This window comes from Barbus barbus, assembly GCF_936440315.1.
Source record: "Barbus barbus genome assembly, chromosome: 30".
In the NCBI taxonomy this organism is placed as follows: Eukaryota; Metazoa; Chordata; class Actinopteri; order Cypriniformes; family Cyprinidae; genus Barbus; species Barbus barbus.
Window position 1 is genome coordinate 27904432 of NC_136758.1, and position 18269 is coordinate 27922700.

The 18269-nt window shown below is 40.9% G+C and overlaps 2 protein-coding genes across 3 annotated transcripts in view; one reads left to right on the plus strand and one right to left on the minus strand.

The window, feature by feature from the left end:
• Nucleotides 1-68: 68 nt before the first annotated feature.
• LOC306850480 (uncharacterized protein) lies at nucleotides 69-14447 on the minus strand (the record flags this gene model as incomplete). The annotated part of the gene is made up of 12 exons (XM_079386133.1): nucleotides 69-250; nucleotides 315-418; nucleotides 495-613; nucleotides 846-1338; nucleotides 4810-4882; nucleotides 12479-12567; nucleotides 12633-12715; nucleotides 12802-12919; nucleotides 13178-13355; nucleotides 13424-13527; nucleotides 13604-13722; nucleotides 13956-14447. 12 exons carry the CDS (start codon nucleotides 14445-14447, stop codon nucleotides 69-71), a joined length of 2154 nt encoding a protein of 717 aa, XP_079242259.1.
• Nucleotides 14448-16410: 1963 nt separating this feature from the next.
• The window catches only part of LOC306850210 (spermatogenesis-associated protein 7-like), a 6681-nt gene continuing 4822 nt past the window's right edge, over nucleotides 16411-18269 (plus strand). Inside the window, exons 1-5 of one of the 2 annotated variants that reach the window (XM_079385717.1) lie at nucleotides 16411-16665; nucleotides 17069-17161; nucleotides 17313-17360; nucleotides 17725-17840; nucleotides 17923-18269. The exon at nucleotides 17923-18269 is cut by the window's right edge and continues 93 nt beyond it. In XM_079385717.1, the coding sequence (XP_079241843.1) occupies nucleotides 16623-16665; nucleotides 17069-17161; nucleotides 17313-17360; nucleotides 17725-17840; nucleotides 17923-18269 (647 nt within the window). In that variant the 5' untranslated portion in view covers nucleotides 16411-16622. The remainder of the gene's footprint in view (nucleotides 16666-17068; nucleotides 17162-17312; nucleotides 17361-17724; nucleotides 17841-17922) is intronic. The other variant, XM_079385718.1, reaches the window with a different exon arrangement.

Genomic DNA, 18269 nt, shown 5'->3' on the forward strand with positions numbered 1-18269 from the left:
TGACTTGCCCTAGCTCTCATTGACAAAGCGGTTACAGGTAGAAAAACAACAAGACTATAGCATCAACCTTACCCATGATTCTCAATGAAGGAATATCTCGGAAGAGCGGTCACATCAGGTACTTGAGTGGCCACACAGTGGTCCACAAACACACGCAGTGGGACATGGTTGTATACCATCACAGACGCCTCAATATTAATAGTGTCACCCAGGAAATAAGTGTATGAGGGCCTCTCATAGGACCAGTCATCTGCAAGTAGGAAGAACAGTTTAGGCACAGCCTCATTCAGAAGGCCTAAAGAAACTGCACCAACCCATCATGAGCTTCAGAGAGAACATCAAGACTTCCTCGCCAACCTCCGTTGAAGCATAAGGGACCCAAGTTGGCCTCAAGGCATTACTGCTTGCACTATGAAACCTGCGGTTCGAGGTGGTACCAAATAAGTGGTCTTCCAGTTGAATCACAACAAGAAACTAAGCTGAAAGTCACTTACCTTTGATAGTGGCATTGAGCGCCAACAACTGCACCATCGGCACGAGTTATCGGAGTGCCAGAGAGCGCCTCAGGTGTGTAGGTAAGAGTAAATGTGTAGACAAGTTCATCCTCTGTCATCTGTAACAGATTTAAGTTGTTAACCAAGAGGTCCTACTTGACAATTAGAACTTCTGAAAGATTTTAACAGCCAGGCAATAGAACCCCTTTCGGTTCAAGGAACTGTCAGTGATCAATTCTTAAGAACAGTTTTCCACTATGAAGAGCGGAACTGTCAGGTAACCATTGAAACCAATAGATAACCTTTATTTTTAGTAGGGTACAACTAGTCCAGCAATATTTGAGTTCCTACCATCAACACACTGTTACAGTCCTGTAGTTCATTCTCAAAGAACAGCACCCTGGAGCCAGGGACCCAACCAACAACAGGACATCCTCCCAAAGACAGACCAGATGGCTGGATCAGCTGACCATTGCTAAACAAGTCCTGCTGTACCTCAACATGAATCCGGTTTTCACCGCATTGAATAGCTACACTACTGGGAGTCACAGGTTGCCTCAACTGGAAGTCCACCGCCACCTCTCTCTGCACCTCTGGAACAATGGGAAACCTCCAGTCCAGAGGCTTGACTGGACCCTGCAACACCTGCTTCTCCTGAAGACCAAGAGGCTCTTGTGCAAATCCTCTGGAGTCAAGAGCCTGAAACTGAGAAGCCTTTTGCAAAGTATCTGATTGTGGCTTCACGCTTATTGGACTTTGATTGTATCGCAAACTTCCCCATACATTCTTCAGGTCAAATGCCACAATCACAGCCAACACTAACACACCTTGCAAAAAGCCCATCCTGACAAGTATTGACACAATACCCACCAGTGCTTGTCTTTGCCATTAAGTACAGCTTTGAATTAAGGTGGCTCCTCCCTTTTCATCTTAATTGATTGCCTTTGATTCTCCTCTGGGCCTGTAGAGTTTATGCATTAGCAAATGAGAGCGTTCTAAAGAGTCACTAGCCAATAGAAAGCTTGATTTGGTTCTGAGGATTTCATCTCCACTCATTCACAATTTTACAATTCAATTTTGACAGTTTGTTTTTGATAGGCAAAGGCTGCGTCCGAAACCGCCTACTTCTCTACTATATGGTAGGGGAAAAGCAGTAGGCGAGTGAATAAGTATGTCCGAAACCTCAGTATTCATAGAAGAGTAGTTCCTGGATGTCCTACTGCTTCTGCCCAGATTCTTGAGTGTTCATCCGATGGACACTTTTCAATCCCAGAAGCCCCACGTGAGAGGATACATGTGTTAAAATCACATTTCTTGAGCTCCAGTAAACACACGCACGTCTCCAAAGAGCATTTACATAAACCTTATACATCTTAAAGATGATTAAATGTCTGTTTAATATGAGACAGTAAAATATTCTAAAAGAATTACAGATGAGCACATCACAACATGACCAGACATCTGAGTGAGTGATGTATGTGTGCTATTATAGTAGAATTCACTGTTGTCAACATAAACAAATTTACATGGAGTAACTAAACAGAAGTTATCTATTTCATGTGTCCATTAGTATTGTCGATAAATTAAGGAACATTTCAACATCAATTCCAGCACACAGACTGGAGTGAGTTTGCTGTCCAGGCCACCACAAACTCTCAGATTAACATTGACATTTATACCAACTCTGTCATGGAGCACATCAACAGCTGTGTGAGCAGAGTGACCACACACAAAAAAATAAAAATTTTCCCCAATCAGAAGCCCTGGATGAACAGAGAGGTTCGCCTCCTGCTCAAAGCAAGAGATGCAGCCTTCAGGTCCGGAGACCAGGAGGCTTACAGCTCAGCCAGAGCCAACCTGAGGAAGGGTATCTGCCAGGCCAAACACACACACAAATAGAAGATTGAAGAACACTTCAATTCTTCAGACCCCCGGCGTATGTGGCAAGGCATACAATCTATCACAGATTACAAACCACCTAACTCTGTGCCCCCCTCCAGCTCTGCCTCCCTCCCAGACGAGCTCAATCACTTTTATGCTCGTTTTGATCAAAATAATAAGGAGATCTCACTCAAAACTGAGCATCAACCCAGTGAACTGCCTCTCACACTCTCCACATCAGATGTCTACTCCACTCTGCGTAAGGTGAATGCACGGAAGGCAGCTGGCCCTGACGGAATACCTGGTCGTGTGCTTAAAGCCTGTGCGGAGCAGCTAGCTGGGGTCTTCACGGACATTTTCAATCTGTCCCTGGCCCAAACAACTGTCCCCACTATCTTCAAAACCTCCACCATCGTACCAGTACCGAAACATTCCACTGCCTCGGTCCCTAACGACTTCCGTCCTGTTGCACTCACCCCCATCATTGCCAAGTGTTTTGAGAAACTGGTTGCATCCCACTTAAAATCCTGTCTCCCTGCTACACTAGACCCATTCCAATTTGCCTATCGCCACAATAGGTCAACAGAGGACGCCATCTCAACAGCGCTTCACTCTGCCCTCACCCACCTGGACAGTCAAAACACACATGTGAGAATGCTGTTCATAGACTTCAGTTCTGCATTTAATACAGTAATCCCCTCCAAGCTGATCTCCAATCTCAGCCAGCTTGGAATCAGCACACCATAATTAAATTTGCAGATGACACCACGGTGGTAGGTCTGATCAAGGATGACGATGAATCAGCCTACAGGGATGAGGTGCAGCACCTGGCTGTGTGGTGTGCCACCAACAATCTACAGCTAAACACCCAGAAGACAAAGGAGATCATTGTGGACTTCAGGCGGACTAGGAGTCATGCACACACACCCATCTACATCAACGGAGCTGTAGTGGAGCGTGTGTCGAGTTTCAAGTTCCTTGGCATCCACATCTCTGATGACCTCACCTGGTCCCATAACACCTCCACTCTGGTCAAAAAGGCACAGCAGCGCCTTTACTTCTTAAGGAGCCTTAAGAAAGTTCACCTGAATCCCAGGATCCTTGTGGAATTCTACCGCTGTACCATTGAGAGCATACTCACGAACTGCATCTCAGTATGGTACAGCAATTGCTCCGCATCTGACCGCAAAGCACTCCAGCGGGTGGTGAAAACTGCTCAACGGATCACCGGCACCCAGTTAACTTCCATTGAGAACATTTATTATAAGCGCTGTCTGGGCAGGGCAAGAAACATCATCAAGGATGCCTCTCACCCTAACCATGGACTTTTCACCCTCCTTCCATCCGGCAGGCGTTACAGGTGCCTACGCTCTCGCACTAGTAGGCTCAGGAAGAGCTTCTTCCCCGAGGCTGTGACACTTCTGAACGCCACACCATTAATCTAACTCCTGCACCTGCTTATTATTACTGCACTGGTCACAGTACTTTACACACATGCATTTGCACTACTCATATTTTGCATAGAATACATTGTTCTATCAATATTTTGCACACTCATCCAGCTGTATTTATTACCACTGTTCTCACGTTTCTGCTGTTCATAATGTATATAATCCTACATTGCTCTGTTCATAATGTACATACAATCCCTACATTGCATTCCTATTTATATTCTGTATATACTCTGCTCAATACTGTATATAGCAATTCCACTGTACATTCTGTAAATCATATCTTCATTTACTCTGCACTTCTATGTATATAAAACACTATATTCTTGCACTTCTGGTTAGATGCTAACTGCATTTTATTAGCTCTGTACTTGTACTCTGCATAAATGACAATAAAGTTGAATCTAATCTAATCTAAATTTGTGTTGGATAAAAAGCCAGTGAACACATCAGCAGCTACCCCAAGGTGCAAATGTATTGTATTGAGTAGATGAATCACAGAGGTGACTGAATCTTGTCTGGATGTTAGGGACAGATGAGACGTGTGTTTATCCAGTGAAGAGTGACTGATGGAGGAATGCTGCCATCAAAGGCTCTCAGTGAGTATATTACTGAAATGAACAAAAATGATTTTAAATCTTAAGTTGTCATTTATTTTAATTATTGTAATTATAAACGTAGCTGTAACAGTGCTTTTCTGATTCTTGATTTCTGTACATTTTAAGCAGAGCTTTTGTGGTGGAGCAGGTGACCGCGGCATTTGTGGGAAAAAAAGGAAAACAAAAATATAAAGTAAGAAATCATTTTGTTGCTTCTAACACAGAAATCAAATGACATTGTGCTGTTAAAATGATTGCTTGTGTATTATGTTTGTGCATCTTTGTATGATCTGAAATGTCTGCAGACTGGTGTGTGAGGTGAGGATGGAGAAGTCCACAGCAGCATCCTGGAAATGGTCTAAACGCTCCATCACTCCACCTGACCTTACTGCCTCATCTGGACCGGATGCTGCTGTGGTCTCTTCATCCTCAGTGAACCCAGAGCCAGCGAGAGCATCTAGAGAAAGACCAAAAGAAATTGAGGATGTGATTTTATTCAAGTTTGTCCTGCTGGTTTCTGTTCATGCAACATCAGTCAATGGAGCACGAGTTTCATAAGCTTCAAAAGCGTCGTCAAATAATTTCACAAAGAATCTGAAAGTTAGGCTGCATTGACTGATATTGTTTGAACAGAAACCAGCAGGACACACACACACAAGGATTGAACAGTGTGGATGTGTGAAAATAACAACTGCATTTATATGTTTGGGTGAACTAACCCTTTAAATTGTAATATATGTAAGCATTTATATTATAGTAGTACCTTGAAGAAATAAACTTGAAGAAAAAAGCAGCTTTATTGAGCGTTTGTGCCCTAGGCACAAAAAAGCATTTACATTTTATTTATTTTTTACATTTAATGTTTTGTAAATTGCTGCAGTACAATTATGCGTTTGGCAGACACTTTTATCCGAAGTGACTTACAGTGTTCTTATTACAGGGACCCCAATTCCCTTAGAGCAAACTGGAGTAAAAAGGCTTGCTGAAGGACACACCGCTGGTGACGACTGCAGAGATCGAACCAGCAACCTTCTGCTTACCAGTTCACTACACCACAAAAGTAATGCAGCTATATCAAAACTTAGCATGTTATTGTAAACATATGAAATTAAATTTGACAAGAAATGGAATGCTGACAACATGAGATGTAATTTTTTTTATTCTGTGTAATTGTTTTACAGGTAGTTGTTCTCATAGAGAGCAGGCACATAGATGTTTGGAGCAGACGGAGCGGTGGTACGGGGGTGTCATCGTGGACTTCCTCATCCTCTCTGGGCACTCAGGCAACAATAGCCTCGATGTCCCTTTCCCTTCCATGATCAGATTCAGTCTGACTGCAGCAATGGCAGAGACCGGTGAAGGTGGACAGAGTGGTCGGCTGCTTCATCTGGCTCATCTGTGTTGAGATGCAGTAGGATGTGGGTTCACTGCCTGTAAATACATGATTTTTGGAACAATTATGTTTGAATAAAGCTTTTTCATGTGTTGTTGACATGTTTATTTATTGTCATGGTTACTTTTATTTACATTATACTCATTCGTTCATGTTTCCTGTTGTCAGTAAATAAAATATAATTGTTTCATTAACATATGCATTAATTCTAGTTGATTAAGAGCTGATAAAAAAATTTAAAAACTGTAACTTGAATGCAATGTAAGTCGCTTTGGATAAAAGCGTCTGCTAAATGCATAAATGTAAATGTAAATTCATTACTTGACTGAAAATTGAGATGTATTCACCTTGGCTGCATTTGTCTAGTGTACAGTCATGCATCGCTATGGCATATGAAAAAGCAAATTGTATTTTGCTTGTTTTACTAAAAAATATAATTAATTATTGGTCAGCATTTATCATTATTATTGTTCATAAGTGTTGGGCAACCAATGCATTCTGAAGTAATATTAATTTCTAAGTAGTAATATTACATTTTTGTGTAAAATCAACAATCCTCTCCAAAGATAAGATCTTTCAGCAGCTGTTTGACAGCTCCTTTGTGCAGAAATTACAAACATGGAGGAAAACATACTAGGTAGGGTTGTGGATTTATTGATGCTAGTGTTTGTGCGGCTGTCGCTCTTATTTTATTTGTATTATTATTTATTATTATTACTTCAGAATATACAAGCTCAGGGAAAGATGGTAGTAGCTTTAACAATGAACAATCATAATGACAAAAAAAAACAAAACATAACTATAATGGGTTTGCGTACAACATAATATGAGATTATATGCAGGGACAAAAACATTAAATGTATTTGAATAATCATAAAATTCATATAATCATAATGCATTAAAATTGTATTTGTTTTTGTTATTTATAAGCCTCAGGGATGAAACGAGAGAGACACTGAACAAGAAAAAGAGGAAAACAAAGGAGATTTAAGCCAGTTTTGCATGTGGATGAACAATTTTGCACATAAAATTAAATTAATTACATATTCAAGAGATAACGATTTTGGTTTTTCGTAATAAAAAAATTATATCTTTAAGGATTAAACTGTAGGATTATATTTGAGTTAAAAATATGAAAACTTAAATCAACCCAAAATTTGTTGGTTATACTACAATCATAAGGGCAGCTGTTTCTTCAACAAGACCAAAAATTAGCAAATTTCAACAGCATCAAAATATTTACAGATAGATGAATTAAACCCGTCGCTCATATATTTTTTGTGTTTGTTTTTGCGCTTATAATGTCATAAATCACATGATAACGTAAACATGGCGGATATCATTCATACTCAACGAGATTTGGCTGTAGAGTATGTACTCTTTTAGCGCTTGAGTAGGCGGTTTCAGACACAGCCAAAGTGATTTTAAGGAAGACCCTATCTAGGAATAACCCACGCAAGGCTGCGGGTCCTGACAACATACCTGGCCGTGTTCTGAGAGACTGTGCTGTACAGCTGACAGATGTCCTAACAGATATCTTCAACACCTCGCTGAGCCAGACAGTCGTCCCCACATGTCTCAAATCCACAACAATCATACCGGTACCAAAGAAATCACCTGTGTCCGGTCTCAATGACTACCGTCCCATAGCACTGACTCCAATCATGATGAAGTGCTTTGAGAGGCTAGTCATGCATAACATCAAAACCAGCCTCCCCAACACACTCGACCCGCTCCAGTTTGCATACCGTCCAAACCGTTCTACGGACGATGCAATTTCCTCCACCCTCCACCTGGCTCTTACCCACCTAGAAAATAAAGACTCCTATGTTAGAATGCTGTTCATTGACTTCAGCTCGGCATTCAACACAATAATCCCACAACAGCTCATAAATAAGATAAACCTGCTGGGCCTTAACAATTCCCTTTGTAACTGGATCCTGGACTTTCTAACTGGAAGACCTCAGTCAGTCCGTGTCGGCAACAACACCTCGAGCACTACAACACTGAGCACAGGTGCCCCACAAGGCTGTGTGCTCAGCCCGCTGCTCTTCACACTGCTGAACCACAACTGCACTGCCAAGTTCAGCTCCAACCACATCATCAAGTTTGCTGATGACACAACAGTGGTAGGTCTCATCAGCAACAATGATGAAACGCACTACAGAGAGGAAGTGGCACAGCTGGCTGAATGGTGTGGCACAAACAACCTGTCCCTCAATGTGGAGAAGACAAAGGAGGTTGTGATGGACTTCAGAAGAAACTCCGTTGACCACCCCCCACTGACCATCGACAGCTCGACTGTGGAGAGAGTCAGCAGCACTAAATTCCTGGGGGTGCACATCACAGAGGATCTCACCTGGACCACCAACACCATGTCACTCTCCAAAAAGGCACAACAGCGCCTACACTTTCTCCGCCGGCTGAAAAGAGCAAGTCTCCCTCCACCCATCCTCACCACATTCTACAGAGGCACCATTGAGAGTGTGCTGACCAGCTGCATCACTGTCTGGTACGGGAACTGCAGTGCTGCTGACCGCAAGACCCTCCAGCGGACAGTGAACACAGCTGCAAAGATCATCGGTGCCCCTCTCCCCTCCATCCTGGACATCTTCCTTACACGATGCTCCAGCAAAACCAACAGCATCGTGAAGGACTCCACCCATCCCTCCCACAGTCTCTTCCAGCTCCTACCATCAGGAAGACGGTACCGGAGCATCAGAGCCCGCTCCGCCAGACTGCTCAACAGCTTTTTCCCCCAGGCTGTGAGAGCCCTGAACTCAAACCACCCCGCCCCCCTCTGAAACCCCATGCAAACCCCTACCTCCTGAAACATGGACCACCCCCCACACCAAAGAAAAACTGTATGGAACTTTAATTTTTTTAATTTATTTTATTTTTATTTTTTGTGCAATTCAAAGTGTGATACACACAGGTGAGTGGGCCTGTACAAACCACCTGTAGTAACACACTCTCCTCTATGTGCACTATGGACACTTTACACTATGGACACTTACACTTTACACTATGTGCACTATGGACACTTACACACACTGCTGCGTGTGAACAATCTCACAAAAGACTCAGCAATATACAGTATGTATGTTTACATGCTCATGCACTACAAATCATCCTGCACTGTTCCCCAACCAGCTGCTGACTCAAATGTCTCTCTTTGCACATGTACTGTACAGTATTTGTGAAGCATTCGTATAGTTTGTATTTTTTATCTTCTATTTTTTAGTTTGTATAGGGTAATATTTATGTGAAGCATTCGTATAGTTGTATTTTTTTCATCCTTTTAGTTTGTATAGGGTAAATACTTATATATAGTATACTTATAGTTAAATCTGTCAGTAGGTTAGTAGTGTATAGGTTTATAGTGTTTTTTACTTCATTGTTGTATGTCTGTATTTATGTAGCACCGTGGTCCTGCGAGACATGACATTTCGTTCCACTGTATGTCCCCACATGTAGCGGAATGACAATAAAGCTCAACTTGAACTTGATTTAACAATAAAATAGCACAATCAAACAAATAGAGATTTTTCATTATCTCTTTAAGAGATTTTAGTTTATTATTAGAGCAGCTCTGAAAAAATTTAGCATTACATCACTTGCTCACCAAACAGAAACTATGGACTCTCTCTTTTCTAGCACTTTAGAGACTGTTGTTCCTTTTTGCTTAATGAAGATTAAGTAAAGAGTCCATCACCGTGGTATGAGCACACTCGCAAAGTGATATTAGCGAAACTGTGCAAGAAACAAAATGCCTGAGATGTTGCACAAGTGTAAAACCAACAGATTTCAAAAAGTCATCCACTGGAATTCCACACATCTTAATTCCAAACAATATTAAGGTTTAATTTGAATGTAGTCAATGATTTTTTTGCAATTATAACTGATCTGCTACTACACAAAAACCTTACATAAGTACAGGTTCTATTTGGCACACTAAATATTAAGCTGACCTTATATAAGATACATGCAATTTTCCTGATTAAAAATACACGAGACCTACAAATAACCCATTTGAAGGTGGACAACTCTCAAAAGTGGAAAATGCCAGTATTGACCCATTGAAAACTGAATGTACTTATCTATTGACTTAAAATAATGACTGTACCAGCAGGTCCCCACTCTGGTCCAGAAGAGTAATCAACAAGAATATTGGGGAAAAAAAATAAATAAAATTAAAACTACAATCAAATCTATTTGGGGGTGCAAGGACAAATGAAACTACAAGTTACCAACATGGAGCAATAAATTCACTGCATAAGACGCATGCAAGATATCAGCAGAGCTTCAACGAAGTAGGTGTTCAAGCTAGAGATCTGCATTCCCGTGGCTCTCAAGACAAAGTTCATTTAAAACTCTGCTGCCAATAAATTCAAAAACTGTTGACAAGATGAGTAAAACTGAAATCTAAATTTAGCAGGAACTGTCAGGAAGAAAGTCATTCCAAGCCGACAGCAGGTGAACAAAGTGAATATAGCAGGTGGATGCGGGGATATACAGGTCCTTTTCAAAAAATAAGCATATTGTGATAAAGTTCATTATTTTCTGTAATGTACTGATAAACATTAGACTTTCATATATTTTAGATTCATTACAACACAACTGAAGTAGTTCAAGCCTTTTATTGTTTTAATATTGATGATTTTGGCATACAGCTCATGAAAACCCAAAATTCCTATCTCAAACAATTAGCATATTTCATCCGACCAATAAAAGAAAATTGTTTTTAATACAAAAAAAAGTCAACCTTCAAATAATTATGTTCAGTTATGCACTCAATACTTGGTCGGGAATCCTTTTGCAGAAATGACTGCTTCAATGCGGCGTGGCATGGAAGCAATCAGCCTGTGCTACTGCTGAGGTGTTATGGAGGCCCAGGATGCTTCGATAGCGGCCTCAAGCTCATCCAGAGTGTTGGGTCTTGCGTCTCTCAACTTTCTCTTCACAATATCCCACAGATTCTCTATGGGGTTCAGGTCAGGAGAGTTGGCAGGCCAATTGAGCACAGTAATACCATGGTCAGTAAACCATTTACCAGTGGTTTTGGCACTGTGAGCAGGTGCCAGGTCGTGCTGAAAAATGAAATCATCTCCATAAAGCTTTTCAGCAGATGGAAGCATGAAGTGCTCCAAAATCTCCTGATAGCTAGCTGCATTGACCCTGCCCTTGATAAAACACAGTGGACCAACACCAGCAGCTGACATGGCACCCCAGACCATCACTGACTGTGGGTACTTGACACTGGACTTCAGGCATTTTGGCATTTCCCTCTCCCCAGTCTTCCTCCAGACTCTGGCACCTTGATTTCCGAATGACATGCAAAATTTGCTTTCATCCGAAAAAAGTACTTTGGACCACTGAGCAACAGTCCAGTGCTGCTTCTCTGTAGGTCAGGCGCTTCTGCCGCCGTTTCTGGTTCAAAAGTGGCTTGACCTGGGGAATGCGGCACCTGTAGCCCATTTCCTGCACACGCCTGTACACGGTGGCTCTGGATGTTTCTACTCCAGACTCAGTCCACTTCTTCCGCAGGTCCCCCAAGGTCTGGAATCGGTCCTTCTCCACAATCTTCCTCAGGGTCCGGTCACCTCTTCTCGTTGTGCTGCGTTTTCTGCCACACTTTTTCCTTCCCACAGAGGTGCCTTGATACAGCACTCTGGGAACAGCCTATTCGTTCAGAAATTTCTTTGTGTCTTACCCTCTTGCTTGAGGGTGTCAATGATGGCCTTCTGGACAGCAGTCAGGTCGGCAGTCTTACCCATGATTGCGGTTTTGAGTAATGAACCAGGCTGGGAGTTTTTAAAAGCCTCAGGAATCTTTTGCAGGTGTTTAGAGTTAATTAGTTGATTCAGATGATTAGGTTAATAGCTCGTTTAGAGAACCTTTTCATGATATGCTAATTTTTTGAGATAGGAATTTTGGGTTTTCATGAGCTGTATGCCAAAATCAATCAATATTAAAACAAAAGGCTTGAACTACTTCAGTTGTGTTGTAATGAATCTAAAATATATGAAAGTCTAATGTTTATCAGTACATTACAGAAAATAATGAACTATCACAATATGCTAATTTTTTGAAAAGGACCTGTACAGTCGTAGGATTTAAATAGTCCTGTGCAGACCTCTAGTTCAAGCATAACTCTTGGCACAAACTCCGATTAGCGCAAGGGTGACAAATTCAGTTCCTGGAGGGCCACAGCCCTGCAGAGTTTCAAGGACTTGATTAGCTGGATCAGGTATTTAATTAGGGTCGTCGCTAAACTGGAGTTTGACAGCCCTGCATTCATGGAATTAGCTTTATGGGCAATGTATTCCACTTAAGCCATTCAAACAGGTCACAGTTGGTCAGTCTTTAAAGGTTATCAGTTTCCCTACCAAGAAAACAGAACTTTTCCTTCTGGAAAGAGAATCGGAACAGTAGGACTACCAGTTTCCCCACTCAAAATTGGGTAAAAAAAAAAAAAAAAACCCAAGACATACAATAGGTTTCCACACCATTTATTGAAAACCAGCTAAAGTCTTCGGTTGCTCTTGAACCATTATAGGACTGAGTGTGGCCTTCCCTTCCCACTGAATGCCTAGAGGAAAAACATCATAAAGTACAGCACTTGAAAATGTCAAAAGCAATCTTAAAGCAGCCATTTACCAGAGGGAGAAGCAGCAGTTCCACCATCAGGACCACATGTTGAGTCACAGCAACCACAAACCTGGTGGTTTCCATCAGCAGCGAACCATCTGCAAGGATTTAAAAATAAAAATAAGACACTGCACCTTCGTGTTGATAAGCAGCATTAACATACCCATTGGCAAAGGAACAGGATTTGTGGAGACCGTCACTGGGTGCAGAAGCAAGACTGGCCTTCAGAATACACGTCATGTAGATCTGCAAGAGACACCACGGGTAAGAGATCACAAAACCAGAGCGGATGGGAAGAGAAAGCAAATTCATTCAACACTCATAGTACGTACATAAGGACTGTCTCCCTCCTGGAACATGAAGGCCTCCAGCTGGAATTGGATCTTGTCTTTCTGGGTTTGAGGCATGAAGCGTGAGCTGGAAGCAGTAGCCTTGGCATCCACAAGGCACCTGATAAAAAGTGGTCACAGAACTCAATGTTGACTCTAGCATCAAGTCACGCTTCCTTAACCGGGACAAAAGTTAAGGAGCAGCTCAAGAACTCCAAACCATCAAGTGCCATGACCCAATGATTCTTAGGTGATAGCAAAAAGCACTTAGAATGAGGAACTCAAACCTCGAGTCACTGATTGAAGTTGACTTGCCCTAGTTCTCATTGACAAAGCGGTTACAGGGAGAAAAACAACAAGACTATAGCATCAACCTTACCCATGATTCTCAATGAAGGAATATCTCGGAAGAGCAGTCACATCAGGTACTTGAGTGGCCACACAGTGGTCCACAAACACACGCAGTGGGACATGGTTGTACACCTTCACAGACGCCTCAATATTAATAGTGTCACCCAGGAAATAAGTGTATGAGGGCCTCTCATAGGACCAGTCATCTGCAAGTAGGAAGAACAGTTTAGGCACAGCCTCATTCAGAAGGCAGGTCTAAAGAAACTGCACCAACCCATCATGAGCTTCAGGGAGAACATCAAGACTTCCTCGCCAACCTCCGTTGAAGCATAAGGGACCCAAGTTGGCCTCAAGGCATTACTGCTTGCACTATGAAACCTGCGGTTCAAGGTGGTACCAAATAAGTAGTCTTCCAGTTGAATCACAACAAGAAACTAAGCTGAAAGTCACTTACCTTTGATAGTGGCATTGAACGCCAACAACTGCACCATCGGCACGAGTTATCGGAGTGCCAGAGAGCGCCTCAGGTGTGTAGGTAAGAGTAAAGGTGTAGACAAGTTCATCCTCGGTCGTCTGTAACAGATTTAAGTTGTTAACCAAGAGGTCATACTTGACACTTAGAATTTCTAAAAGATTTTAACAGCCAGGCAATAGAACCCCTTTCGGTTCAAGGAACCTTTCAGTGATCAATTCTTAAGAACAGTTTTCCACTATGAAGAGCGGAACTGTCAGGTAACCATTGAAACCAATAAATAACCTTTATTTTTAGTAGTGTACAACTAGTCCAGCAATATTTAAGTTCCTACCATCAACACACTGTTACAGTCCTGTAGTTCATTCTCAAAGAACAGCACCCTGGAGCCAGGGACCCAACCAACAACAGGACATCCTCCCAAAGACAGACCAGATGGCTGGATCAGCTGACCATTGCTAAACAAGTCCTGCTGTACCTCAACATGAATCCAGTTCTCACCGCATTGAATAGCTACACTACTGGGAGTCACAGGTTGCCTCAACTGGAAGTCCACCGCCACCTCTCTCTGCACCTCTGGAACAATGGGAAACCTCCAGTCCAGAGGCTTGACTGGACCCTGCAACATCTGCTTCTCCTGAAGACCAAGAGGCTCTTGTGCAAATCCTCTGGAGTCAAGAGCCTGAAACTGAGAAGCCTTTTGCAAAGTATCTGATTGTGGCTTCACGCTTACTGGACTTTGATTGTATCGCAAAATTCCCCATACATTCTTCAGGTCAAATGCAACAATCACAGCCAGCACTAACACACCTTGCAAAAAGCCCATCCTGACAAGTATTGACACAATACCCACCAGTGCTTGTCTTTGGCATTAAGTACAGCTTTGAATTAAGGTGACTCCTCCCTTTTCGTCTTAATTGATTGCCTTTGATTCTCCTCTGGGCCTGTAGAGTTTATGCATTAGCAAATGAGAACGTTCTAAAGAGTCACTAGCCAATAGAAAGCTTGATTTGGTTCTGAGGGTTTCATCTCCACTCATTCACAATTTTACAATTCAATTTTGACAGTTTGTCTTTGATAGGCAAAGGCTCCGTCCGAAACCGCCTACTTCTGTACTATATGGTAGGGGGAAAGCAGTAGGCGAGCGAATAAGTATGTCCGAAACCTCAGTATTCATAGAAGAGTAGTTCCTGGATGTCCTACTGAGATTTAAGCCAGTTTTGCATGTGGATGAACAATTTTGCATATAAAATTAAGAAATTAATTACATATTCAAGAGATAACGATTTTGTTTTTTCGTAATAAAAAATAATATCTTTAAGGATTAAACTGTAGGGTTATATTAGTTGAGTTAAAAATATAAAAACTTAAATCACCCAAAATTTGTTGGTTATACTACAATCATAAGGGCAGCTGTTTCTTCAACAAGACCAAAAATTAGCAAATTTCATCAGCATCAAAATATTTACAGATAGATGAATTAAACCTGTCGCTCATATATTTTTTGTGTTTGTTTTTGCACTTGTTATAACGTCATAAATCACATGATAACGTAAACATGGCGGATATCATTCATACTCAACGAGATTTGGCTGTAGAGTATGTACTCTTTTAGTGCTTGAGTAGGCGGTTTCGGACGCAGCCAAAGTGATTTAACAATAAAATAGCGCAGGTGGAAAACAAAACTAGAGGTATTTCGTATTGCTTGATGGGAAAGTACCCTATCCTACAGAAAAGCATTAAAACCTGCTAGATCTGATTACTTTTCATCTCTTCTAGAAGAAAACAAACATAACCCCAGGTATTTATTCAATACAGTGGCTAAATTAACAAAAAATAAAGTATCAGCAGGTCTTGGCATTTCCCAACAGTACAGTAATGACTTTATGAACTATTTTACCTCCAAGATCGATACTATTAGAGATAAGATTGTAACCATGCAGCCGTCAGCTACAGTATTGCATCAGATAGTGCACTATAGATCCCCCGAGGAACAATTCCACTCATTCTCTATTATAGGAGAGGAAGAATTGTATAAACTTGTTAAATCAGCTAATCCAACAACATATGTTAGACCCTATTCCAACTAAGCTACTAAAAGAGCTGCTTCCAGAAGTCATAGATCCTCTTTTGTCTATTGTCATTAGAATATGCGCCCACAACCTCTAAATTGGCTGTAATTAAGCCTCTCATTAAAAAAACACAACTTGGCCCTAAAGATCTAGTTAATTACAGACTGATCTTGAATCTCCCTTTTCTGTTAAAGATACTAGAAAAGGTAGTATCCTCACAATTATATTCCTTCTTAGAGAAAAATGGTATCTGTGAGGATTTCCAGTCAGGATTTAGACCGTATCATAGTACTGAGACTGCTCTCATTAGAGTTACTAATGACCTGCTTCTATCATCTGATCGTGGTTGTATCTCTCTACTGGATCTTAGTGATGCGTTTTCTTTTAGTGCGACCTAAAACCCCCATCTCAGAACACTGTCTAACACTTGACGGCTGCTCTGTAAGTTCTTCGTCATCAGTTAGGAACCTAGGTGTGCTGTTTGATACCAATGTCAAAATCAAACCAATGCCCTAGCCTCATTCCTTTCCCATTTCTATTTTAAATTACTGTTGTTCGCAGAAGATTTAGACGGAGAACCAGATTTTGGCGGTAAGAATACAAAAGGTTTTTACAAATATGGTTATATTTCATATTATTTTATTTTAAAAAAATGTCAAGACTGCTGAGTTGAAGTTGGGGGCATGTGCGTGATTACGTTACCGACTTCATGACGTCAGACGCACGCATAGCAACCAACATGGCGACGGCGAAGCTTCACGGTAGCGAGGACAGATAGCTGGTAGCTTGCAAAACATCAAAGATGATAACTGTGAATATACAATCAAATATATTTATTTATCAAGTATTATTAATTTGACTGCATTACCTCAGACGTTCGTATGAACGTTAAACACGATGATTTCCGCTGAAACACGAGTATTTTGGGCATGAGGTTCCTGCCAGAGTTTCTCATCATGGAGCCTAAACCAGGTAACGTTAAATGATATTGGCCAAATCAAATATAATAATCTGACCAAACACAGACGATCAAAGTCTCTTTAATCCGTTTTTATGTCCATGACACGCGCATTTAAGAGAGACGCGTTAAATCACGATCCTTTACAAAACACTAAACAAAAAGTACCATGGTATTACCATGTTTTTAAGGCGTGGTACCCTTGTAATGTCACGTATTTGGACGTGATGTCGCGTTAATATCAATTATTTTTAAATGTAGCATGGTAAAAGCAAAGTAATGCTATCTGAGACCATTTGATTAGTTGTTTTCTGAGGGGATGTTAGAATATAATCTAATTTCAGGCGATTATTTATCAATATTGATGTATTTATTGTGCTTGATAGATTATTATAGTCTGTAATATTCTTCTTGCAGGTTACTGTCTTGGCTCATCTGGCAAACTGATGAATCAATACATGATTAAAGACCACATGTTGTCACATTACAGAAAGCTGTATTCAGCTAAAGGTAATTCAGATATGTGCTGCTGGTACAAGGATACCAAGCTTATAGCTTTTACATCTTTATCATCAAGGCACTGGCTTTTTATTGCATTTCCTTTATGCCTTATGTGTTGGTCTTGTTTATAAACTTAACCACTTCTTTTGTTTTCTTTTAGCTGTTGTGGACTGTTCAGTGCCTAAAAGCATGCACAGCAATGCCAAATGTAAGTAAACATGCCATATTACAAATCCACTTTATGCTAAAATAATTTGAGCAATTTAAATTATATTAAATCTCATGTGTGAATTTATATAATATCAATTTATATTAGTTTATGTAATACAATTAAATATTGTATAAAATATATAATATAAATGCATTATAAAATATATTTAAACATATCTATTTATATTATATAAATGTATACATTACATTTTAAAATATATAACATATAATGTATATATTTATATGCCTATATAAATGTAATGCGTCAAATAAAATATATTTTAAAATTTATTTTTCCAGATATGCTGTACTAATACGTTAATAAAACTTTTTGTTGATGATTTTTTGAATATTTTTTGTAGATGTTGATCAAAAGCGCCGTGAGCAATTAAGGAAAGACACTCGGAGTCAATCAGGAAGATCCACTTCCCAGAGGAGCACTAGGATAAACTCAAGAACTTCCTGTACTTCTAAGAATGTAAGATAAAATCCTATGGTTCCTATGTTAGATTGCTGTGCAAAAATTGTACTCGGAACTGAAGTTCACTCTTTGTTTCCAGAGCAGACCCTCTGTTCAGGGTGACGACAGTGCCTATCATTACCTGGACCAATCTCTGATGTCCTCACCCAGAATCAGTACCTCATTCCACTCCAAACAAATCGTATATCCGTCCCCTTCAAACCATTTCCCATCCGCCTCAGAGCTGACTTACCGAAGCCCAAACTCTCACTGGCATCCTGCGGGTCCGTCCTGTGCCACGTATGCCAGTCAGAGAGGATACAGAAGCTTTCAGGATCCCACACAGAAGACCTACGGCGGAGACGTTCTGCTGAAACACGCTCATCGCTTCACTCAGGAGAAACCCTTCACCCCGAGAACGCTCAAATCAGACCACAAGTCCACGCT